General features: G+C 38.9%; 1 protein-coding gene across 3 annotated transcripts in view; it reads left to right on the top strand.

The window, feature by feature from the left end:
* USP24 (ubiquitin specific peptidase 24) overlaps positions 1–26,394 on the top strand; it is a 90,839-nt gene that overhangs the window by 8,551 nt on the left and 55,894 nt on the right. For 2 of the 3 annotated variants that reach the window (XM_032217938.1, XM_032217936.1), the window contains exons 2-11: positions 5,612–5,780; positions 16,131–16,198; positions 17,124–17,267; positions 19,769–19,891; positions 21,942–21,977; positions 22,625–22,690; positions 23,040–23,105; positions 23,481–23,555; positions 23,849–24,007; positions 25,574–25,688. In XM_032217938.1, coding sequence (XP_032073829.1) covers positions 5,612–5,780; positions 16,131–16,198; positions 17,124–17,267; positions 19,769–19,891; positions 21,942–21,977; positions 22,625–22,690; positions 23,040–23,105; positions 23,481–23,555; positions 23,849–24,007; positions 25,574–25,688 — 1,021 coding nt within the window. The remainder of the gene's footprint in view (positions 1–5,611; positions 5,781–16,130; positions 16,199–17,123; positions 17,268–19,768; positions 19,892–21,941; positions 21,978–22,624; positions 22,691–23,039; positions 23,106–23,480; positions 23,556–23,848; positions 24,008–25,573; positions 25,689–26,394) is intronic. The other variant, XM_032217937.1, reaches the window with a different exon arrangement.

Genomic DNA, 26,394 nt, shown 5'->3' on the forward strand with positions numbered 1-26,394 from the left:
TCCTCATTTCACCCACCTCGGAAGGATGGAAGGCTGAGTCAACCTTGAGCCAGTGAGATTTGAACAGCCGAACTGCAGAACTGCAGTCAGCTGAAGTAGCCTGCATTTAACCACTGCGCCACCTCGGCTCCATGGGCTCCTCCCAGTCCACTGCAGTCTCTTGATAAACTGGCATGCTGGTGGTCTCCTGGAATGCACGGCGAGGCCTTCGCCTCTGCAGCCGGGCGTCTATTCGGAGGCACAAGTGGACCAACGCGTCGAACATCGGTGGCCTGTCCACCCTTGCCAGTTCATCTTGCAAGGCATCTGACAATCCATCTTGGAAAGTGTCCATCAGAGCTGGTTCATTCCACGTTGAATCCTGGCTACACAGCCTGAATTCACTGACATAGTCTTGCAATGAACCACTCCCCTGCTGCAGTGACTTCAGACGTCTAGTTGATGTTTCCCCCTTAATGGGATCCTCAAACATACATTTAAAGTATTGACAAAAACCCTGGAAGTCATCCAACAAAGGGCTCGGCTGAGTTAACAAGGGGGTAGCCCAACGGGCAGCTGTGCCTGACAGCAAACTAATAATAAATCCCATCTTCGTCCAGTCAGTGGGAAAGTCCTCTGCTCTCAAACTCAGGAACAGCTGGCATTGTCCCAGAAACGCAGCAAACATGCCCTGATTCCCATCAAATTTATCTGGCATGCTACTGGGCACTTCCTCCTTGGCTGGGGGGGGCGGGGTTTGCAGCTCTCTGCAGCTGAGCAATTTGGTCAGTCAATACGGCTATTTGCTGGCTCAGTCTGGCATTTTCAGCGTAAAGCTGCTCCATATTTTTATGAATGGAGGTTTGTCGGGGCAGAAGTCAAACTAACAAGCAACAGCTGCTCATTATCCTGCATCCCGAAACAATTCACAGGTTTCTGCTGAGTCACAACACTTCCCATATTCCACCTTGTTAGGAACCTTGTAAAATGAGGCTTCTTTTATCTGTACTGACACCATCAATGAGATTCTTGCTTATGATTTTGGTCTGACCATATTGTCACTTCTAATTAATACTTTTACTCATTACTTCACTTTCATTCACTACATCACTCTTGCAGTAATTTTCACTACTGTCACTACTTTTACAAGTAAAACAAGCAAGAGTTTAGATTTTTGCTGCATCCTAAGATGTTCTGTCTTTATCTGTGCTTCTCACATTGCCCTGTGGGTACTTTTGTAGGCAATTCTCTAATTGCAATGTGTTCTTCCTCGCTACTGGACTGCAATATGAATATTTCATTACTTAATACTCACTGTCATTTCCTTGTTATGTTTTCCTAGTTTCCTGCTCTATACTTCTTGATATTTAGAAACAGGAACCATTAGCAAAAAGTACAAAGGCTATAAATGATACGGTGACCTGGCACTGGGAAAGGAAACCTATGACTAGCAGTCACAGGTTTTGAAACCTGTCCGAGTACACAGTGATTTAAAATAGCCTGTTCAGTGTGTAGCCACTGTGCAATGAGTCCCATTTTGTTATGTCTTTTTCAAATACCGTATATACTCGAGTATAGGCCGACCCGAATATAAGCCGAGGCACCTAATTTTACCACAAAAAACTGGAAAAGTTATTGACTCGAGTATAAGCCTAGGGTGGGAAATGCAGCAGCTACCGGTAAATTTCAAAAATAAAAATAGATACCAATAATGTTTTTGAATATTTATTTCAAAGAAAAACAGTAAACTAGCGGTGTATTCAATGAAATACTTCACTCACCTCATGATGCTGATGTCCCGCTGTGATGATGATGTCCCGTGCAGCCGCGGGAGCGATGTCCCGCCTCCTATGACACACGGCACAGTGATTCCTATCATTGGATCACTGTACCAGAGGAGGTGGGACATCGCTATGTGGCTGCTTGCCATAACAAGGAGGAGGTGGGACATCGTTGCAGAGCGGCAGGAGGGGGAGGAAGGGGAATCGTAAGACAGCCCTGCATTACATTAGAACGTGAGGAGGGGGGATGGTGCGGTGCGCGCTGCGCGGCAAACTGACACAGAGGGAGGGGAAACTCACAGGGGCACTGGGCCATTCACGAGTGTCACCCAGCGGCATGGCCCTGCCCCTTTTTCTCCTCCATTTCGGGCAAATTTTTCACTGACTCGAGTATAAGCCGAGGCGGCTTTTTTCAGCCCAAAAAGTGGGCTGAAAAACTAGGCTTATACTCGAGTATATACAGTACTTGAGGTTTTGTTTGAGCTTTATTCCCTATTGTTAAACCCATATTTGGCACTACTTTGTACAAGTAGTCCTCAACTTAAAACCACACATCTGGGACTAGAATTTCTGTTGCTGAGCAAAGCAGTTGTAAAGTGAGTTACACCCAATTTTATAACCTTTTTTGCCATGGTTAAGTATATCATTGGAGTTGTTAAGTGAATCACATGGTTCTTAAGTGAATCTGGCCTCCCCCATTGATTTTGCTTGCTTGAAATCAACTGGCAAAGTAGCAAATATTGTCAAATTCATCATTAGCAACAACAACAGCAACAACAATAATAATAATAATTTCCCCTTGTGACTTCTAACAAGAAGTTTGAATATCCAGTTCTGTTCTTTTATTGAGCAGAAGTAAAAATAAATAAAGGAATTGTATTTTGGAGAAGCAGATCTATTGAATTCCAGTAGAAAAAAAGTTTGTTATTTAAATATTTTGAAAATAATTTGGTAGAGAAACTATAGATGTAGTCCTCAACTTACAATCACAGCTGAGCCCAACATTTCTGTTGTTAAGTGAGACATTTGTTAAGTAAATTTTGCCCATTTTACGACCTTTCTTGCCACAATTGTCAAGTGAATCACCGTGATTGTTAAGTTAGTAACATGGTTGTTAAATAGGTCTGGCTTCCCTATTGACTTTGCTTGTCAGAAGGTGACAAAAGGCAATCACATGACCTTGGAACACTAATTGTCATAAATATGAGTCAGTTACAAAGAATCTGATTTTGATCACGTTACCATGGGGATGCTGCAAAAGTTTCTCCAAAAAGTGGGAGAAACATCCTAAATTGCTTTTTTCAGTGGCCATTGTAACTTTAAACAGTCACTAAATAAGTTGTGGACTATCTCTAATGAATTAGTTGGACGGCAGAAAAAAGAAGTGGAAAAAATATGCACTTTCCATAGGCTACATTAGTCGAAAACAAATTTAGGAAGTTTTCTTTTTGTAACAAATTATTGCTTATCCTTGATGTCTACAATTCCTATGGCTGCACCAGGGGTGGGTTCCGGCAGGCACTACTGCCGGTTCACTTGTGTGCACACTATACACATAGGCGTGCTTGATGCACACTGCACACGCATGTGCAGTGCTATTAAAATTGTTCTGTGCATGTGCAGAACTGAAAAACAAGATGTCGGTGCCTATGGCGCCGCCCGGAGAACCAATTCAGGAGCATGGCAGGCCTGGGTCGCTGCCGGTTCCAGTGACTCAAGCCGCCAAATCACTACCGGTTTGGCTGAATAGGTCCGAACCGGTAGGAACCCACCACTGGGCTACACCTGATACAGAAATAGACATCCTTTATGTTATCAGAATGGAGAGTTTGCCTTTACTTTTCCAGTGTGGAATGTAAGGATCAATTTTATATTTGTAGCAGTTCCTAATTATAAATGCCTTTGATATCTTTTGAGATTAGTAATAAGACTTGTGACTAGAAAACCCAGCCTGATGGTTTGGATTCCTCTGCTTCTTTACCCATCCATTGCTTTATATGTACCTTATGCCAAGCATTTTAACTTGAACTTCCAGCATGGATCAAGAGAGAGATATAGCCCAATGGGCATGGAGGGGCATTATATTAAACTGGAAGAAGGGAAAAGGGGTTTTGAGTTAGTCTTAGAGAAGATTTTCTCCACTTTTAACTTTGTGTTTTACATGAATGATTTATATATTGATTGATGTGCTGTAGCAGTAACTTTTTTACTACAGAACTTTAAATGCTTGCTAAAGGTTACCTAACAGATGAGGTCAACCATTCTTTCAGTTCATTCTTTATTGAAAAAATTACACCAATTATTTACAATATATTTTAATTATAGATAACCTATGTACTTAATTTTCCAGCAAATAAAATTAAGAGTCTGATAGATATTGTATACTAAGTTTACTTAGACTGGATTTGTTTATTTCATTTGTGTCAACATGCAGCTACATTAAAGACACTTGCTTCTTGACAGAAATAATATATCTTGCTTCTTTCTACTTTAGTGTTGCTTTCCTTTTCTGCTTGCTTTTTCTCCCAGCTTGAATAGTTAACTTGTACTTTTAGTAAAGAGTATCTATCAAAAGTTGTGTGAATGAACGGCTTATAGCATAATGGCATATATAGTATATATTATAGAAAGATACAGGTTTAACTCGCAGAAACCTTTAGGATATATTACAGTTTTGACGGGTTTAGCATCTGTAAAACCTCTGTCTTTAGCTATTTTGATTTTAACCAGAAGTGCCAGCCAGAACCCACCCCTGCCAGTAACATATATTTTAACATAAACCTTCATATGCCTTCCTTTTACTTTAGCACAGTAACATCACTTTTTTTGAAAATACAAGTATTTTCTTCCCATATTTCATCCTTTATCTATAAACAGATCCACACAGTCAAATGGCTGAGATTCAGACAACTGACTCATTATGATGATGTAGCATTCCGTGATCACAAGATTGCCATTCATGATTTTCATTGCTGACTTCCCACAGAGTCAACCTGGAAGCTGCCAAGAGGTTACAAACTGCAACCATGTGATGTCACGCTTGATGACATTGCAAGATTCACTTAATGATGGCAACCAGAAATATCGGAACTGTCACCACTAAGCAGCACATCACATGACAGTATATTTTATGACCATGTCACTAAACAATGGAAATTCCAGTCCCAATTGCCCTTATTAATCAAGAGCAATTTATATCCCTTACAAGGCCATTATGGTAACTGCCTGATTATCTATCCTTACTTACAAGCAAAACTGGGATACAGTAAGAGAAATTGAATGATAGGGAAGGTGTTTGTGACTTCATGAAAAGAGTATCTCTGAAAAATCCTTTTTGCTTTTTATTTATCTATTTATTGGCAAAACGGTTTGGCTGTACATTGGCTCCTGATTTGTTAAGCATGATCATCTGGTTTTATAAATTATCAGTAACAATTATTACTTTTATATGTGTTCTTTTTAAGTATTTTGTATTAATTGAATTAATGTTCCCCATATTCTCTTTAAGGTTTGGGGGGGGGGGTTGCCTTTATAATTTTGAGGAATATATATGTATAGAAATTGTGTGCAATTTCTAACATACGGATATAATTGTTTTTTGAAAAAAATATGGTTCAATTATACTGCAGTATGCACATATTAGATTCAATGACAGTTGTCACAATTTGGGGTGCATTTTCGTTTTCTTGCTAGGTATAGAAATAGCAAGTAGACAGAGCAAGTGAATTCAGGTTACTGCTTCTAAAGAAAATTTTGTATTAATTAGTATATCAATTTTTTCAGTACAGAGTTGGCAGGTTGCCTTTTGTATCTCCTGTTAGCTAGAACTCACGTATAGCTTTTTTTCTCAGCAGAAGAATGATGAAAATGGGAACTGCTCTGGAGAAGGTGTTGAGTTTCCTACAACAAATCTTTATGAATTGGAGAGCAGAGTATTAACAGATCACTGGTCCATACCATATAAGCGGGAAGAGTCTCTTGGCAAATGTTTAATTGCATCAACATATCTAGTAAGACTAGGTAAGTTACCATTTTCTTTTTTTTAAAAATCTTTAAAGTATTTCATTTTCTACTAACACTAATAAAAATAATATTCAGTTCCTGTATTGCTGGTAAAAAATATAACTTTAGCATTTTAAAATCATGGTTAATTTTCTTTCCTTTTTCCCTTTTCTTTTTTCTACTTTAGGATAGTTTAATTCTTGTTAAATTTTCTCTTTTTTCCCTTTTACTAAAATTTCTCTAACACACAATTACCGTGTGTGTGTGTGTAAAATGCATACATACACATGTATACTGACTAATTCAAAAGAGACTTTAATAATAAGTAATCATGTTAAGATTAAAGCTCTTTATGTAACATATAATTTGATGTGTGTCATAATGGTTTTTTTTTAATGTTATATTCAACTTTGGATAAGGTGACCAGATTTTCAGATTGGTAAAGAGGGACACCTTTGACCGTGGGGGCCTTGATTAAAAAATTTATACAGAGCAACAAAAATTTTCATACAACGCAAAAATAGTATTGTAATATTTTTTTTATTTGAACAAAACTACAATTTACAAATATAAATTGTAACTGTTGCCAAACATCAAAATTTTGATCACATGACCATGAGGATGCTGCAACGGTCGCTAAGTGTGAAAATGGTCACTAAGTTCTAAATGCGCATGTGCGAGGAATGTGTCTGCCGGGCTTATCGCTCTGGCTCTGCTCGAGAAAAAAACAGCTAGGAAGAGGTGAAACTGAACTCAGAAATTGAGCTAAGAGGTGGCTGAGGTACGAACAATTTATAAGCGTGTTGGTGCCGGCAGTGAATTGGGGTGATATTGCTCTCCAAAGCTGCCGTGCGCGAAAGACGCTGACGCCGCTTGGAATATGCCGCGGCCCAGCTGTTCTGGAAGAGTCCCGACCTGTTGAGATTGTTGCCTCCTATGGCCATTTTGCCTTTCGCCATCCCTGCCCCTGCCTCCGTCCTCCGGACCACCATCTTGGAGAGAACTAGGACGCTTGAATCCATCTCCGGCCTCGCTGAGATTCCCATTTACTATCCTGCATACCATTCTGCGTTCCAATCTCTGCAGAAAGAGAAAGCAGAGGATGAAGAGGACGTGGGCAGGGAGCCTGCTTCTTACCTCCCTCCGACTGACATTAACTTTCCAACTGTTTCAGACTTGTGGACCTTGTCCTCCCTGCTGGATTCCGCAGAGGAGAAGATTGGGAACATTAGGACTCCCTCTTCCACATTAGTACGAGCCTTATACGGGGTTTTTTGCACTGCTGCGCAATTTTTAACTTGTATGGGGAGTGTATGTGATGTGTATGACTGAATGATTGTGCCCACTTTTTTATTATCCTATTATTGTTGTACTCTGTGTTTTTTAACTGTTATGTGGGGATTGCTTGGGTGTATGGATGTGTATGCTCGAGAGGACTGGGACTACAACCTGGTGCCTCCTTCACTGAGTGCTACTGCAGAAGTGTTAGGGGGTCCAGGCCCAATCCCAGTCCTAGAATGCTTGATTTAAACTGCCTGCCGGAGAGTGTGGAGGCCACGGGGGGGGGGGGGAATGGGGTCTATGGCCACGGGGATGGGCCGGAACATTATGGTCATGACGGGGAGGGGCAGGTATGGCGGGAACTTTAGGGCTAGCCATTACCGGGAAAGGAGGGTCTGCTACGTCACAGCGATCCCTCCTTCCGGCCCTATTAGTTCCACTCCAAGGCCAGATGGCGAGTGTTGTCAGGGCCCTGGTCTCAGGCTGTTGTTGCTAAATGCCAGGTCTGTGGTTCACAAGGCTCCCTTCGTCCGGGACTTAATATTAGACGAGGGGGCAGACCTGGCATGTATTACTGAAACCTGGCTGGGCCCGCAGGGAGGAGTCCCCCTCACTGAAATGTGCCCAGAGGGTTTTCAGGTGCTTCACCAGCCGCGACCCCAGGGAATGGGGGGGGAGTGGCTATCATCATCCAAGGGTCTTTAGTTCCTCGTAGGATCCCTGCTCCGGAGCTTGTCGGGTGTGAGTCCTTGCTAGTGAAGTTGGACCTTGGGGGTCAAGTGGGCTCGTTGTTAACGTACCTTCCTCCCAACAGCATTGCAACAGCCCTCCCCTCACTCCTAGAGTCAGTAGCCGAGCTGACGGTCGAGTTCCCCAGGCTTATGGTACTGGGGGATTTCAACCTGCCTTTGCTCGGTGAGCACTCTGACGGGGCGCAGGAGTTCATGGCTTCCATGACAGCCATGGACTTGACCCAAGTAATTCGGGGTCCGACTCACTTAGTGGGTCACCTCGTATTCCTCTCGGAGCAGTGGAGACGTGATCTAGATTTGAGGGGTATTAAGATCTTGCCCTTGTCATGGTCTGATCACTTCCTACTGAGGCTTGACTTTCGGAAACCAATCCCCCACTGTAGGGAGGAGGAACCGATTAGGTGGTGCCACCCCAGGCGCCTGATGGACCCTATGGGATTTCAGACGGCGCTTGGAGAAATACCTGACGCTCTCGTCCGCAGTCCGGTGGAGACCTTGGTCGCTGCCTGGAATAAAGCGGCGGGGGCTCTAAACCGGATTGCCCCTTTACGACCTCTCCAAGGTAGCAGATCCAGGAGGGCCCCTTGGTTCACCGAGGAACTCCGGGAAATGAAGTGCCAGAAGAGACGTCTAGAGCGCCGCTGGAGGGCCAGTAACTCTGAGTCAGACCGAGCACTGATGAGAGCCTATATCAGAGCCTATCTCGTGGCAATACGGGCGGCGAAATGTGTGCATTTTGCCGCTCTTATTGCATCCGCTGAATCGCGCCCAGCCACCTTGTTTAGAGTAACCCATTCCCTCTTGAAAGGGAGGGACGCGGATGATCCTTTACAGGGTAGAGCTGAGGAATTTGTTCAGTTTCTAGCGGATAAAGTCGCTCTGATTCGGACAGACCTGGACTCCAATTGCTAAGTACCAGCCGAGGTACCGGGGAGGGTCTTGAGCGGAGTTTATGGAGCGAGTTTCAATTTGTTGCTCCTGAGGAAGTGGACAAGGCCATGGGAGCGGTGAGTGCCTCCACCTGTATACTGGACCCGTGTCCCTCCTGGCTGGTCTCGACCAGCAGGGAGGTGACACGTGGCTGGATCCAGACGATAGTTAACACCTCTCCCCGGGAGGGGTCTTTCCCACTGCTTCTAAAGGATGCCTCTCCTGAAGAAGCCGTCTCTGGACCCAACCATCTTGAGTAACTATCGTCCAGTCTCCAACCTCCCCTTCATTGGGAAGGTTGTTGAGAAAGTGGTGGCCTTTCAACTCCGGCGGTCCTTGGATGAAACCGATTATCTGGACTCCTTTCAGTCCGGTTTCAGGCCTGGTTACAGCACGGAAACTGCTTTGGTCGCGCTGATCAATGATCTCTGGCGAGCCAGGGATAGGGGTTGCTTCTCTATCCTGGTGCTTCTTGACCTCTCAGCGGCCTTCGATACCATCGACCATGGTATCCTTCTGCGATGGTTGCGGGAGGTGGGGGTGGGAGGCACCGTCCTCCGGTGGTTCTCCTCCTACCTCTCGGGCAGGTCGCAGTCGGTGTTGGTCGGAGGGCAGAGATCGACCACTAGGCCCCTGAATTAGGGGGTGCCGCAGGGCTTGGTCCTGTCCCCCCTCCTATTCAACATCTACATGAAGCCGCTGGGTGAGATCATGCGACGGCACGGGATCAAGTACCACCTGTATGCGGACGATACGCAGCTGTATCTGTCCGCCCCATGTCAACTCAGTGAAGCAGTGGAAGTGATGTGCCAGTGCTTGGAGACTGTTAGGGTCTGGATGGATACGAACAATCCCGACAAGACTGAGTGGCTATTGATGCTCCCTCCCAAAGATGGTCCAGCTATTCCATCTCTTGGTCTGGGGGGTGAAATTATACGCCCCTCAGAGAGGGTCCGCAATTTGGGAGTCCTCCTGGATCCACAGCTGACACTAGAACATCATTTGTCGGCTGTGACCAGGGGAGCCTTTGCCCAGGTTCGCCTGGTGCACCAATTGCAACCCTATCTGGAGTGGGAGGCCCTTTGGATAGTCACTCACACCTTCGTGACCTCAAGACTGGATTACTGTAATGCATCTACATGGGGCTGCCCTTGAAGAGTATTCAGAGACTCCAGCTTGTCCAGAATGCAGCCACGCGAGCGATTGTGGGTGCACCTCGGTACACCCACGTTGCACCTATCCACGAGCTGCACTGGCTGCCTATTGGTCTCCGGACACGCTTCAAGGTGCTAGTCGTTACTTTTAAAGCCCTTCATGGTATCGGACCTGGGTACTTGAGAGACTGCCTGCTGCCAATTACCTCCCAAAGACCTATCAGATCCCACAGATTAGGCCTCCTCCGAATTCCATCTGCCGGCCAGTGTCGACTGGCAACTCCTCAGGGGAGGGCCTTCTCTGTGGCTGCTCCGGCCCTCTGGAACGATCTCCCTGTTGAGATCCGGACCCTTACCACCCTTCCGGCTTTCCGCAAAGCTACTAAGACCTGGCTGTTCCGGCAGGCCTGGGGCAGTTAAATCTTTCAGCCCCAGCCGAGGTTACGACTATTGTGTGTTGTTAAACTGTTTGTCTTTTTATTTTTATTTTGTACCCCCCCTTCCCCTTTCTGATTGTTAGCCACCCTGAATCTCGCGGGAATAGGGCGGCAAACAAATTGAATAAAAATAAAATCTTAAGTTTAAAAAATGGTCCTCAGTCACTTTTTTCAATGCCATTGTAACTTTAGTCACTGTACCACCTTTCTTGCCACAGTTCTTAAGTGAATAACTGCAGCTGATAAGTTAGAATGAGCCCAGGACACTGAAACCATCATAAATACGAATCTGTTGCCAAACATCAAAATTTTGATCACGTGACCATGAGGATGCTGCAATGGTTGCTAAGTGTGAAAATGGTCGCTAAGTGTGAAAAATGGTCATCAATCCCTTTTTTCAATGCCATTGTAACTTTGGTCACTATACCACCTTTCTTGTCACAGTTCTTAAGTGAATAACTGCATTTTGTATTTTGGATAGAATCTTTTTTAAAATAGTCTAAGACAATTTAAAAAAAGAATCCACACAGAATAAATTGAAGTAAAACATTTCAAACTATTCCACACATAATAAATTGAAGTAAAACTATTTTTAAAAATTCTATGCATAATATATTTCAAAGTATTGTGCATAGAATTTTTAAAAATGGTTTCACTTCAATTTATTTTGGATAGAATCTTTTTTTAAATTGTCTTGGACAAATTTAAAAACAGATTCTATCCAAAATACAAAATACCAGCTGCAGTTATTCACTTCAGAACTGTGGCAAGAAAGGTGGTATAATGGGCTTAGTGACCAAAGTTACAATGGCATTGAAAAAAGTGACTGATGACCATTTTTCACACTTAGCGACCATTTTCACAATTAGCGATCATTGCAGCATCCTCATGGTCACGCGATCAAAATTTTGATGTTTGGCAACAGATTCGTATTTATGATGGTTTCAGTGTCCTGGGGTCATATAATCACCTTTTGACAAAGTCAGATGGGGAAACCAGATTCATTTATGTTACTAACTTATCAGCTGCAGTTATTCACTTCAGAACTGTGGCAAGAAAGGTGGTATAATGGGCTTAGTGACCAAAGTTACAATGGCATTGAAAAAAGTGACTGATGACCATTTTTCACACTTAGCGACCATTTTCACACTTAGCGACCATTTTCACACTTAGCAACCGTTGCAGCATCCTCATGGTCAGGTGATCAAAATTTTGATGTTTGGCAACAGTTACAATTTATATTTGTAAATTGTAGTTATGTTGAAATAAAAAAAATATTACAATACTATTTTTGTGCTGTATGAAATTTTTTGTTGCTCCGTATAAAATTTTTAATCAAGCCCCCACCCCCAGTCAAAGGTGTCCCTCTTTACTGAAAATCTGGTCACCTTAGTGATGGAGCACCTACAACCTCTGGTGGCAAGCTGTTCCCCTGGTTGTCCTCACTGTTAGGAAGTTTCTCCTTAGTTCTAGGTTACTTCTTGATTCATTGCTTCTTTTAAATTTTTTATTTATTTATTAAGAAAATTGATATGGCCGCCCAACTCACTCATGATGACTCTGGGCAATTTACTGAAGTAAAACTATTACAAAACCCAATAAACTCTCAACCCCCTGGTGATCAGATGTTGAGGCTCAGTGCAGAGAAGAGCGACAAAGAAGATTAGGAAAAATAGGAGGCTAAAACATATAAAGAAAGGTTGCTGCAACTGGGTTGTTGTTTTTAGTTGCAAATTGTGTCCGACCCATTGCGACCCCATGGACCACGTTCCTCCAGGCCTTCCTGTCCTCTACCATCCAGTCCATTGAAGCTCACGCCAACTGCTTCAGTGACTCCCTCCAGCCACCTCCTTCTCTGCCATCCCCTTCTTCTTCTTTTGCCCTCCATCATTCCCAGCATGAGGCTCTTCTCAAGGGAGTCCTTCCTTCTCATTAGGTGGCCAAAGTCTTTGAGTTTCCTCTTCAGGATCCGGCCTTCTAAAGAGCAGTCAGGGTTGATCTCCTCTAGGACTGACCAGTTGGATAGCCTTGCAGTCAAAGGGACTCAATGCAGGAGTCTCCTCCAGCACCAGAGTTCAAAGGCCTCCATTCTTTGGTACTCAGCCTTCCTTCTGGTCCAACCTTCACAGCCATCCATTGCAAATGGGAAAGCCACAGCCTTGACTAGACGCCCTTGTGTTGGCAGGGTGATGTCTCTGCTTTTTAAGATGCTGTCTAGATTTGCCATAGCTTTCCTCCTCAGGAGCAAGCGTCTTTTAATTCCTTGGAATTGGGTATGTCTAGTTTAATGAAAAGAAGGACCGAGGTATTGTATTGTGATTGCTGCAATTAATATACTTAATAACTCCATTTTTATTCTTTATTTTTTAATAATAATTTTCATAACAGTTGCTCCTGTTTTTGTAATTACTGTTTTATATTATTATTTTAGTGGATTGTTGTCACCCCTGAGAGTCATTTCTATTGAGATGTACACATTTGAACAATAAATGTATTTATTTTCATATTTAAGGAAAGGCATCATCTATAAACTAAGCAAAGGTGTAGCTTCCAAGATGTGCCCTTGGGATCTTGAAGTTGGTGGGAATCTACTCAGAGATTAATTGAGGAAAGCTTAATAACAGGGAGTTCTTGACTTAAATCTACACAGAATAAAACTATTTTAATAAATCCTATGCACAATAAATAAAATATTATTTTAAAATACATTAAAAAATAAAAGAAAAAAACCCAGCTCACTTACCAGTAGGCAGGAACAATCCAATCCAATCTAGGTCAATCCAGAATGATGTAGATGTTAATACAAAGAACTGAGCAAATTAAAATGATTAAATAGTCCCAGGGAAATATTTTTCAAAGAAAAATGAGGAGCCACCATTTTTTCCCACACAAGCCGACCTCCAACCTCCGTGCCCCTCCCCTCCAGAAAATCCAGGAAGTAACAGTCACTTCCCTTTCTAGCCAAGTATTTCCTGCAGCTCTATGGTAATGGGTCATTTTTTCTTATAAAAGTGAGTAAAAGGGGCGGAGGGGTCCGTTTTGTTGCTTTAACGTTTTAATATCTTCAGTGAAAGTACTGAGACAGAGAGAGAGGTTAGTTAGACAGAGTGTCTTTTGTCTTGTCCCAGTTAGGATTTCTTAAGCAAATCCACTGGGCTTTCAACATGAAGCCAGAAAATCGGGACTTTTTAAAAATGCCCCGGGACATGGGACAAATTGTTATAAAGCGTGACTGTCCCGCTGAAATCGAGACGTCTGGTCACCTTAACTTTGGATGAAAATGCCAAATTTATGCTCTCAGTATTGTCATACTAAATTATAGTTAATATAGTAGGATACTTTTCCCTTTTCCCAATAATCTAAGATATTTAAATAATAGAATGTTAATAATATTTAACCACATTATATAAACATCTCTATTGAAACAATGCAATCTATCAAGATTTATAACAACATAATAAAAAGGAAAAAACCCACAAAAATCACTGTTGACATCTTGTGTTCCATTTATGTATTATTAACATTTTTTTTAAAAAAAACTTTTTGTGTGAGTAGAAACAAATACGACATTTTATATAGTGCTGGCCAGTTTAATTTTATGTTTTTTAACTTTTAACATAGAAACTTTTTAATTAAATGCTTTTTATTATTAACTAATGTAGTCTGCCAGACAGCTAGATTTTCTTTTTTAATAGTAATATTTGACATAAACATGCTTGAAATATGATTGAAGACTACAATGTGTAACATAAACTGGCTAGCAACAATATTTTGCACTCTTTTGTATTTATCCAGAGGTAATGATTTTGTGCTGGTTGGGAAAATAAAGAGTGTGGCATTGGTTATCAATGGACTTTGCTGTCATTTTTTTATTATGAAAGACCAATTCTCAAATTATGAAGTAGCTAAACAATTTCCTAGTTATTTGAGAATGATATATAGAAAGGGAATCAAACAGATGCAGTGGGCCAATTCATATATGTTCATACATAAACTTATTAAAGTTGGTGTGATGATAAACATACTTATAAGATGTAATTGATGAAATGTACATATCTTGGGTAGTCAAACATAATATAAAGTATGAAAACATAATCCTGCCTTTTTTGCTTAGAATAAATCAGAGAATGAACTCATATTGTAGGCAGAAGTTAGAATCCTGTTGTGCTAAAATTGTCAAACCAGCCACCTGTTAAGCTTTAGTAGCTCCACCTTCTAATGGATAGACCTAGCAGGTATGAAGCAGCATATTTGCCATTTAGCCTATCCTTCTGGCATAGATTGTGACATGCTACATGCAAATAAATATTCACATCCAATACAGCTTTATCTATCTGTTATTGACTATGTTCACATAACAATAAACCTGAATTTTTGAGAATTTGCTCATTCAGATTCAAAGTAAGCATAGAGTTCATGATGAGGTTTCTGTTTGGCTTCTTCTGCCATCAGGAGCAGCTAAATCAAGTATGGTTCTATGGTTTGTTTGGCAGTATGAATCAGCTAGTATTCTTTGTTGGTTCCTCTTCCGAATTATTAAATCAAGAACAAAACCTAGAATAGAGCTGGAAGTGACCTTGGAGGTCTTCTAGTCCAATCTCCTGCTAAAGCAGGAGACCCTATACCATTTCATATAGGTGGCTGTCCAGTCTTTTTTTTTAAATCTCCAGTGGTGAAGCACTTGAAGGCAAGCTGTTCCACTGGTTAGGACTTTCCATTGACCTCACTTTTAGGAAGTTTCCCCTTAATTCCAGGTTGCTTCTCTCCTTGATTAGTTTCCATCCATTGTTTCTTGTCTTGCCTTCTGGGGCTTTGGAAAATAAGTTGACCCCCTCTTCTTTGTGTCAGCCCCTCAAATACTTGAATACTGCTATCATGTCACCCCAGTCTTTTTGTCTAGACTGACCATACCTAGTTCTTGCAATCATTCTTCATATGATTTGTCTCCAGGCCTTTAATCATCTTAGTTGCTCTTCTTGGCACTTTTTCCAAAGTCTCAACCTCTCCATTTCTCTTCTTACTTTCTCTCTCTCCCTCCCTCCCTCACTCACTCCTTCACTCCCTTTCGCTCCCCACTCTCTCTCATGAGACAAATATTTGTACGTCTGAATAATATCTATTTTTGAGTGTGGTGTGTAAATGAGAGAGAGATAATGTTTTTTTTAATGAGATAGGGAATAATTTATAAGTGGGTAGTTTATTTTGCAAACATAACTAATTCACTTATTTTTGTCATGTTGATAGGCAGATGTACTCATGTAATAATGATATATGCATACATATATTGGTAGGGGCAGAACTGTGCAGAAGAAATTGGGCATGCACTGGGTTCTGGGTGTTGTTTTGTTGTGGTTTTTCTATCTACTCTTCCTTAAATGGGTCATCTTAAATTTAGATAAATATAATCATTGTCTTATGGTATATCATTATCCTGGGGTTTAACCATAAAATAAAATACCAATAAAATACATAAATTAACTCAGTGATTCAAAATTTTAAAAGTTTTGATCTGGGTTCTCTTTCAAATTGCTTTGTTATACCACCTTATTTTCTATTTAAGTTCTTTGAAATTGAAATAAATGAACTGAGCAACAATTTACATTCATTCATATTTGGAATATGTCTGCAACAACTCAACTAGCACCAAATATATTAATATTTAAAATGCATCATTAGCACTCTGCTATGTTCTAGAAATATACCATATTTATTTCATCCATACTTCTTTATTAAATTTTAACTTTTTAGTTATTTTTCATTCTTATATTTCTTAGTCATAGAGTAATTTGAATTCTTTTTTCTTTTTAAAATAAGGACTTTCTGATTCTGATGAAAATTGCAGGAGATTTATGGAGAGATGTATGCCTGAAGCTTTTAAAAAGGTAAGTGCAAAGATAAAAATCAGATTTGAATTGCTATAGCTGTAATTGGAGATAGTCAAAACTGAATTGCTTTCATTCTGGCAATAGTGTTGGATGAAAAAACACCCATGTCTTTTCTAGTTTGAGGATTTATTTAAGATTTTATTTTCATTTAACTTGCTATTAATAAAAATAATCTTTTTAAAACCAGAAAAATGCAATTTAAATGTCAAAGGTAGTAAAATCACTTTCAATTTCTCTTCTAGTAGTACGGTTGCTCAGTTGCTGAAAATTATATGAAAGTATCCCTCTTGCTCTATTGATTACTGGGCAGCCCATGACCCGTTGGGTCATTGTTTTAGAGATATCCTTATCTAAAGAGAAAAACAGACCACGATTGACAGTGGGTGAAGAGAAATCAGGAGTGGGAACTGCTTCTGACTTCCTGTCAGCTTCCCCATAAAATTTCCTTCTGGGGAACTGGCAGTGACCATTGGAAATCTTCCTTCCTTCCGTCCTTTCTTCCTTCCTCCCCTCCCTCGACTCCCTGTCCCTGCCACCTTGTCTTCTTTATTTAATTTGTTAAATTTGTTTGCTGTCTGTCCCTCCCTACATTTTCCACCCTCCCTTCCCTTCCCAGCATGCAGCTGTTGGTGGGAGAGGTAGAGGGGGATTATACAAATAGCTGGAAAGTATCAGGGAACATTGCTAACGATTACACGAGCATGGCAGTAGTACTGAAGCAGCTACAGCTTCCCAATTTCATTTCCTCTGGAGTCATGGATCATAGATTTTGAATATATTCTGTAATTTAGCCCATTTGAGATACCTTGGTTGAAAAATTATTGAACTATGATGCATGGTTTCACCCAGTTAAAAGTCACGGCAGCAAGGGTTTTATTAGTATACAGAAAGATGTGTTAACATAGACACTGCTTCTTTACAGCTGCTGACATCAAGTGCAGTTCATAAATGGGGTACTGAAATCCACGAGGGAATCTACAATATGTTGATGTTATTAGTAGATCTGGCTGCAGAGAGAGTGAAACAAGATCCTATTCCTGTTGGACTTCTATCTGTACTTACAATGGTATTGTAACCACTACATCTCTCTGGGGCTGCTAAGACTGCAAATATTAGTGACTTACATTAAGGGCCCAAGTGGGATATCATATGAAATTGTGGTAAAGTTAGCTTTTAACTGTGGTTTAATGTGATTTCTAAATTAACAGATTCGATCAACCCAAATGATATAATCAGAAATAATGGCTTCAAGTGGCTATTCCTTTGACTTATAGTAACTGGTATGCCATGATCTCTAAATTGACACCTGTGGGCCTTGCCCACTTACTGCACATCGGCTTTCTAAACAGTAGTCAGGATTAGTGATTGCTTGGAATCAATCAATGCATTGACATTTCTCCTAATATTGGATTATTCATTTGTTTTGTTTATAGTCCAAAATGAAGTCACAGAATTAAAAAATACAGCATATGCTGAACATTAAATTTTTAAAATTGGTATTCAATATGTACCACTGCTTCCAAGTTGTAGCGGACAGATTCACAGATATAGAATATTGTGATAGTATACATTAATAGATATTTTTTGCTTCTGCATCTTCTTTACAGATATACTACGATGGTGATAATTACTGTTTTGAAAAAAGACAAATGTATGCTATTGTGCTATTTTTAGACAGTTTTTCAAAAAAAAATATATATACACCTATTCTTCAATGCTACTGTAAGATTTGTTTAGATAAAGAACTTCAATTTTTAAAGGGAAGTATCAGTGGTGGATCGCTAGCGGTTCTGGCCAGTTCGGCTGAACTGCTAGTGGTCTGGTGGCCTGGGTCGCTAGAACCGGCAGCGACCCAGACCTGCCATGTTCTTGAACTGGTTCTGCGGGTGCCGCCATCTTGTTTTTCAGTTTTGCGCATGCATAGAACAATCTTAGTTGCACTGCACATGTGCATGCATCAAGCATGCGCATGAAGCACGCACACAAGCAAACTGGCAGTAGTGCCAGCCGGAACCCACCCCTGGGAAGTATTACATAAAAGTTTAATAATAATACTTGGATTTCTATGCATAGTATTTCAACATTTGAGATGAACAGGATTTAATTTACATAGTTACATACAGTAAAAGTAAACAACCCATAGCCATATATACCATATTTTTCGGAGTATAAGACGCACCTTTTTCCCTCAAAAAAGAGGCTGAAAATCTGGGTGCATCTTAGACACTAAATACAGCATTTTTGCCTCCCGAAACCCCGCCCCCTTCACCAAAATGGTCATGTATAGCTTTAAGGAGGATTTCAGAGTGCTCCTGAGGGCTGGGGAGGGCAGAAATGAGCGAAAAACGGTCCGTTTTTTGCTCAATTGTGCCCCAGCCCCCAGGAGCACTGTATAAACCTAAAAGCTATGCATGCCCTTTTTTTGACCAAAAAATGGGCCATTTTTTTCTTGTTTTGGGGGGAACCCCATCCCCCAGGATGCCCTTTTTGCGGAGGGAACGGGCCCGTTTTCACGAAAAACAGGTTGTTTTGGGGAGCTCTGCAGTGTGCAAAAACTTTTTTTTTAATTTGCCTTTTCAAAATCTTGGTGCATCTTATACTCTGGTGCATCTTATACTCCGAAAAATACGGTAGTCTTCAGCTCCCATTTTGGGTCCCACAACACTGCAGAAAGCTATACAAATTTGGTGGCAAAAGGGGTTATTTTTAAGTTATTTGCTACTTTACTATTTTGATTTTTAAAAACCCTGCAATGTAAGATCACCATTTTCATTTTGAACCATCTCCACTTCCCCAAAAAGATTAACATTTTACATCATTGTTTTCCTGATTGTCACTATGTCCCAAGCCCCAGTATACACATTTCCCTTTACATTAAAAAGATGAAAAGATTAATTTTATTTCACAATTTTTCCCTCTCTTGAGTAACAGTTACAGAAGTCTTTCCTTCTAATTTATCTTTCTTATGCCGGAAAGGCACATGGATATTTCCAATTCCACTTCCTTCCTTCCTACAGGATAATTTTAATTCACCCAGGCTTCAATGTTTGGTGGGGGTGTATTTTTCTTACTCATGTTCACTGAGGCAGCCTTTGTTCACCATGCTATTGATATATCTCAGAATACAGATATATAGCTGAATATGAATGTTTAGTTTGTTATTTACCAAATTAGAATAGTATTTTGCCAACAGTTTTACAGCACATGTTTAATGCCATACAGCCCCATGTTTAGTCTAGCCTCTCCAAATTTAGAAAGTTAGAAAACGAAAAAAATACCTTTGTGTAGAACTGCTGTCTAACAGTACTTATATTGACAAATAATGAATGCTCGTATAAAATATTTTCCTATATGCTTTTTCTATGTGCAATATATTCAAGATTTTACTATTAAAAAGTTAAACATAAAAATTATACAAATAGTATGATAAAATGATCTTAACAAATTGTTGTAAAATGCATTAAAACTTTGGGATCTTAAAACACATATTCTGTTAATCCACTTTAATATTAATTAATTATGTTGACTGCGTTTTTGTTTTTCATCATATTCTTTTATTTTATTAAGGCTTTTAATCCTGACAATGAGTATCATTTCAAAAACCGAATGAAAATGTGCCAAAGGAACTGGACAGAAATATTTGGGGAAGGGAATCTATATGCTGTTTCTCCTATTACGGCTTTCCAAAAGGTAAATATAAAATGTATGATTACATTTAGATAGCATTATAGGCATGAGATATGCATAACAACATTTTTATATATTTTAACAATGCAACAGGTTTTTGACAATAGATTTGCCATCTAAAAAATAACAATAATTCACCATGAAGCACAGTTTTAAAAACTATTACTTTGTATAGTATTTTTCAACAAAATAGACAATATTCATGTATTCCTTAAGTTATATTTAATACAGGTAGTCCTCGACTTATAGCAGTTTGTTTAGTGATCATTTAAAGTTACAATGGCACTGAAAAAAGTGACATGATCATTTTTCATGTGACCTTTGCAGCATTCCCATGGTCATGTGATCAGAATCAAGACATTTGGCAACTGACTTCTATTTACTGCATTTTTCAGAGTTTAAGACACACCAGAGTATAAGACGCACCAAGGTTTTGAAGAGGCAATTTTTTTAAAAATGTAGGTAGGTAGATAGAGGGAGAGAAAGAGAGAGAAATACAGTAGGTAGGTAGGGAGAGAGAGAGTAGGTAGGTAGGTAGGTAGGTAGGTAGATAAAGGGAGAGAGAGAGAGAGAAATACAGTAGGTAGGTAGGGAGAGAGAGTGTTTGTGTAGGTAGGGAGAGGGATAGAGAGAAATAGAAAGAGATAGAGAGAGAGAAATACAGTAGATAGGTAGGGAGAAAGAGAGAGTAGATAGGTTGATAGGTAGAGACAGAGAGAGAGAAAGAGAAATAGAGAGAGAGACATACAGTAGATAGGGAGGGAGGGTAGGTAGGTTGATGAGGGAAGGAGGGATGGAGAGAGAGAGAGAAATACAGGAGGGAGGGAGGGATGGAGAGAGAGTAGGTAGGTAGGTAGATGTTTCCAGGTGTATTTATCCATGTGCTGGAGAAGGAAATCGCTGACAATCTGCAGCACCTAAGAATTTGTTTCTGCTGGCACAGCACTTGATCAATGTAATTCTCATCAATCAGTTAAAGAGCTTCCCAAAAGGGGGAAAAAAAGTTTTACACTCTGTCATCCTCCCCAAAACAGCCCGTTTTTTTAAAGGCATGAATAGCCTTGGGGGGGGTGCAGAGTGCTCCGGGGGGGGTAAAAACAAGCAAACAACAGCCTGTTTTTCACGAAAACGGGCCCGTTTTTTGTCAAAAGAATTGTGTGCATAACCTTATGGAGGCTTATAAAATGCTGCTGGGGGTGGGCAAAAAAGGCACGTTTTTTCACTCATTTCTGCCCTCCCCAGTCCCCAGTTCTCTAAAAGCCTCCATAAGGGTATGCACGGCCATTTTGGTGAAGGGGCGGGGCTTCGGGAGGCAAAAAATGCTGTATTCAGTGTATAAGACACACCCAGATTTTCAGCCTCTTTTGAGGAAAAAAGGTGCGTCTTATACTCTGAAAAATATGGTTTGACATGTGTCGTTGGATCATGTGATCACTTTTTGTGATCTTCTGACAAGCAAAGTCAACGGAGAAGCTACATTTGCAACCATGTTGCTAACTTAACAACTGCAGTGATTCACTTAACAATTGTGACAAGAAAGGTCATAAAATGTGGAAAAATTCCCTTAGCAAAAGAAATGTTGGTCTCAATTGTGATCATACGTTGAAGAGTACCTGTAATGACAATCATACTGCACCAATGCAATCTGTTATCATATTTTTTAATATGGTTGAAAAAAATTATTTTATTTTTAATATCATTAAATCATGCTTCCAGAATGGAACTTTTTGATATATTTACAGCTTTGGATTTGTTTATATCAAATAGTATTTCCAGATTTAAAAGTAACAGTTGGTGCTTCATAGTGAGTTATTGTTATTTTTGAGATGGCAAATCCATTGTCAAGTGTTGCTCTAGCCAATGATTTATTTTGAGAAACATAAATGGTTCTAATGACAGACAGTATTTAGCTCTTTAAGTGTCTTTTTCAGATGATTCTTGCTAAGAATCATGTTTTGCATTTGCAGTGATTGCTAATATAAGAAGTAATTTATATTCAGAAAACAAAAATAATTAAAATTCCAACATTTAAAATGTATTCTCAATTATACAGGAACCACACGGATGGCTAGTGGACTTAGTGAATAGGGTAAGTAAATAAAAATACTGTTCACTATGTATCATGTGTACCTATGTAGAAGTTTAATAGTTGTTTTTTTTTAAATTCTCACTGTAGAGAGCATATAGATCAGAGTAGAAAAAAGTTATTCTAACTTTTATCCAGGATATATGGAAAGAAAGTTGTAGTTATGTGCCAAAAATAATCTTATACAATGAATTTATTATCTGAGATACGTTAATATGATATTCAAGTGAGATAATAGAGTTTTCAGGAAGAAAGACATTTACAGAAGCAGCACTAATATTGTTTTTCATTGCTTATGAGGTGTATGAATTATCTTAGTTCTCCCCTCTCTTGTTGAACTGATCCAGGAAGCCCTACTGTTTTCTTCCAGGGAACAATAGCATGAAATAAATGTTACAGTATTCTACCTTTTTGAGGGTAGACTGGGGTTTATTTGTACTTATATCATTATTATTCATTTGATGATTGAAAGTTTATTTAAATTTATATATATATATATATTTATATATATATATAAATTTAAATAAACTTTCAATCATCAAATGAATAATAATGATATAAGTACAAATATATATATATATTTGAGCATGTCTATGTACTTAAGTTTTTTTTCTACTTTCTACTTTCTTTCCAATTTGGATTTTGCTTAGTTTGCAGAATTAGGAGGATTTTCTGCAATTCAGTCTAAACTTCATTTAGAAGACATTGAACTTGGGGTAAGTTAAATATTATTTGCTTATACTAATTGTAGTTTATTGTAGCTAATGCCTCTGAACTTTCTGGTGTTGTAGAAATAAAGGAATACCAGTGTTGGAAAAGGCAAATATAATTTATGTGGTATTTTTACTGTATGTTCAACTCTCAGTTGCAGGTGTAAAATTATATGGTTGCATTACCATTGAATTGTATTTGTTATTTTATCAGATATGACTATATTGGTCCTGGTTATTAGTTAGTTCATTTTAAACATGTTTAGATGTGTTTAACATATTTACCACATGTCTGTTTGTGAAGCATTTATGTAGGGACTATTCTCTGTTTGTTTTTAAATATTTATTCTTCTAGGCAGTCTCTTCATTGGTTCAGCCTTTGGGAGTTTGTGCCGAGTATCTAAATTCTTCAGTAGTACAGGTAATTAATTTTGAATAATTATGCAGCAAATAGAGTTTGGATTTTCTTTCTTCTCAATAATAGAATTATTACAGTTGCATGGGGATAAATTCAAATCTGCGTAGAGATGATTTCAGTTACTTTGTCCAATATTGACATAAATACATTTATAATGAGTGATAGTCAAAGTGAGCATAAGAGGAATGGGCTGTCTCTTATGTGAATGGGAAGCACTTACACTCACAGATTAGGATTAATTTACTGATTTACTGCAGTTTGCATTATGCTGACTCCCAGCCAATTTTCCCATCTAAAAGAATGGAAATATTGTACTATGAAGACTTACAAATATATATTTTCTTTCTAAGATGCTGTTAATATTCCTTCATTTTACAGCCCATGTTGGATCCAGTCATTCATAATATGATTAAATACGTTCAAAACATTGAAGAGAAAGATCTGAAAGACAAGGTATCTCTGGATTTCCTAAATTTAATCCAAAATTGTCATTGTAATGTTAACTGAATGACTGTTGTGCCTGGGTTATTCAAGCTTATCCTGAAACTTCTCAGAATATTTTTGTCTTAATGATGTCAGTTGCTCTGTATCTGGTACATTATTATATCTTCTTTGTATTTTTTTTAAATTAATGTTTCCTGGTGTTGCAAATTTCCATTCTTTACCAAATTAAATGATATAATCTCTGTTAACAAGATGCGTTCCTGTGAAATGTATAGGCTACTCATATTTTTTCTCTTTCACAGAAGCTAGTCAGTATTCCTGAACTCTTGTCTGCCATCAAGCTCCTCTGTATGCGATTTCAGCCTGATTTAGTAACAGTAGTAGATGATCTGCGGCTAGATATCCTGTTGCGTATGTTAAAATCACCTCATTTCAGTGCAAAAATGAATTCTCTAAAAGAAGTAAGCTTATTAGGCTAAAATCTTAAAGTTGACCATAACTGGGTTACTATAGAATACTGGGATATTAGAATAGTACTAGAGAACTAGAGATTTTTAGTTCACTCAGTATTTAAAGAAAAGCAACAGCAGTTGCTCGCAACTAAATAAATTTGGCTGATCTTTTTTTTTTTAAAAAAAAAAGATAAAGCAGAATTAGATTTAGTTAGTATTTTAGTGGGGGATTACCAAGACTGGGAAGATGAAACAATAAGATAATGGAAAATAAATTCCATAATTATTGGCAAAAAAAAGTAAGTATTAACATCTCAAGTCATAGAAAGTAAAGCTCAACTCAAGGGACCAGCTATGTTTTTGTAGGTTATTAAGGCGTAATTTGTTTATTGGTTTTAGTTAGCGTTTTCAGATAGTAAATTGATTCCTGTGTTGAGAAAAAAATTAAGTCTGTTTTGTAACCCTCTGTATTACTCTGAGACACAGTGATAGGACAAGTGGCAGTTAAATATTATTGTAAAAAGTCGAATGTCCTCAAATTGAGTTTTATTCCTGATGATTCTCTGTACTAGTTTTATTATCTGAAAGTGGTTTGTTCCTTTTTCTGGAATGTTTTTCAGCTTCCCAATATAGGTCTATAGCCCTGGTATTCTCCGATAGCATTCAATCCAAATGCTGTATTAACCACTATTAATTTTAAAAACTACCTTCAAGCACATCCCTCTTTTTCTTCTGTTTGTATTTCTTAAAGCAGATATACAAACAGTTCATTACCCAGTGAAAAACTGAATAAGAAATTTGAGCAGCCACAATTTCTTGCCTTTCACATTCCTCTGAATGTAAAAGGAAACTCCTCGTTCCTGAAGAAAGCTTGTCCTTGCAGATTGCAAAAGACATATTCAAGTCCACTTCTGTTGAAACCTGACACACACACATACCCCCCCCCCCCCAGGAACAAGTACTTTAGGTGGCTGTGGCTTCATGGACACTTTAAATCAAGTGGAGATTTTTTTTTTTTTTTTGCAGACAGCATAAGGTGCTATCTGTCATCCTACTTGTTTCCCTGCCAATGATTGTAGCCTTAAGCTTCTTCCTTTTATAACATTGAAGGGCCAGTGGTCTTTTATATTTAGGGCATAAAATGACTGTAATTTATGGAGTTATTCTATCATTGTGCAGTTTAGATATTTGTTTAAAGTGCAAGGTCTGCTGCTTTAAGGTGAAAAAGTATTTGGATGTTTCAAGACCAGTGTGTTATCTGGAAATCAGTTTTTCAACTAGCTAAGTGTTTCTCTCCATATATTTATCTATTCTGTCCACTGAAAAGGATGATTGAGTTTAGAATCTGCCCTATACATGATAGGGTACCTGCAGTGAAAAAAGCAAAACCCATTTGGGAATCTTTATGATAGGAAGTTAAAATAAAGCTGCCGTTATAATGCCTTGATACAGATTTGTCATGTGATTTAAAGCCATGCATACTTCTGGATGTAAAAAGGGTGCCTTGTATATCTTTTATTGCTAGTGCAATTCTTACTGTAAATATTGTATAGCGTTATCTGTCCTTATTTTTAGGTAACAAAACTTATTGAAGATAGCACTTTATCCAAATCGGTAAAAAATGCAATAGATACAGATCGTTTACTAAACTGGCTGGTAGAAAACTCTGTCCTGTCCATTGCATTAGAAGGTATGTATACAAATGTCTCCTGACATTCTGACTGTGTTCAGTTAGAAGGTTTAATCATGTTTGGAATAATTGAAAAATAACTTCTGAGAGCATAAGGTTCAGGTGCTTTTCATTTCTCTCTCTTTTAGGATAATCATACAAATAGTAGTCCCAAAAGTGCTTTTCCAAAAGGCAACATTTGGCTTCTCACCCAAGAAGCCTGAAGAAACTGAAATCAGAACTGAAGGAGCTTCTTGGATGAGAAGTGAAGTGAAATGTTTTCAAGCAAAAAGACCAAGAAAGGCCAGATGCCTTTTGGAAAAGCACCTTTGGGACATCCATGACCTGGATGATTGAGATGCAAATAGTATTTTAAAATGTTGCTCAGATTTACTACAGCTTATTGAATTATATGAACTATGGTTAAATTTAAACTTAACCATAGTTAACTCAAGCAAGCTAATATATTAAAGTTGAATTGTTTTCATTATTCACAATAAAGATTAATCATTGTTTACTTGGCTCTGAGTTACACAAAAGAGAGAGACAAATCTCAAATGAAAGAGAATAATTTCTGATCTTTATTTTAAGTTGTACAAGGAGAGGGTAGGAGAATAAATCATTGGGTGCACAGTTCACTGTAGTTTGTTCTTATGATGCATTACACTTGAACAAATTATATTTAAGAAGTGTTGTTTCAAGATTACTCTTGTTTGAAGTTCATATT

The sequence above is a fragment of the Thamnophis elegans genome, chromosome 5 (assembly GCF_009769535.1).
Source record: "Thamnophis elegans isolate rThaEle1 chromosome 5, rThaEle1.pri, whole genome shotgun sequence".
In the NCBI taxonomy this organism is placed as follows: Eukaryota; Metazoa; Chordata; class Lepidosauria; order Squamata; family Colubridae; genus Thamnophis; species Thamnophis elegans.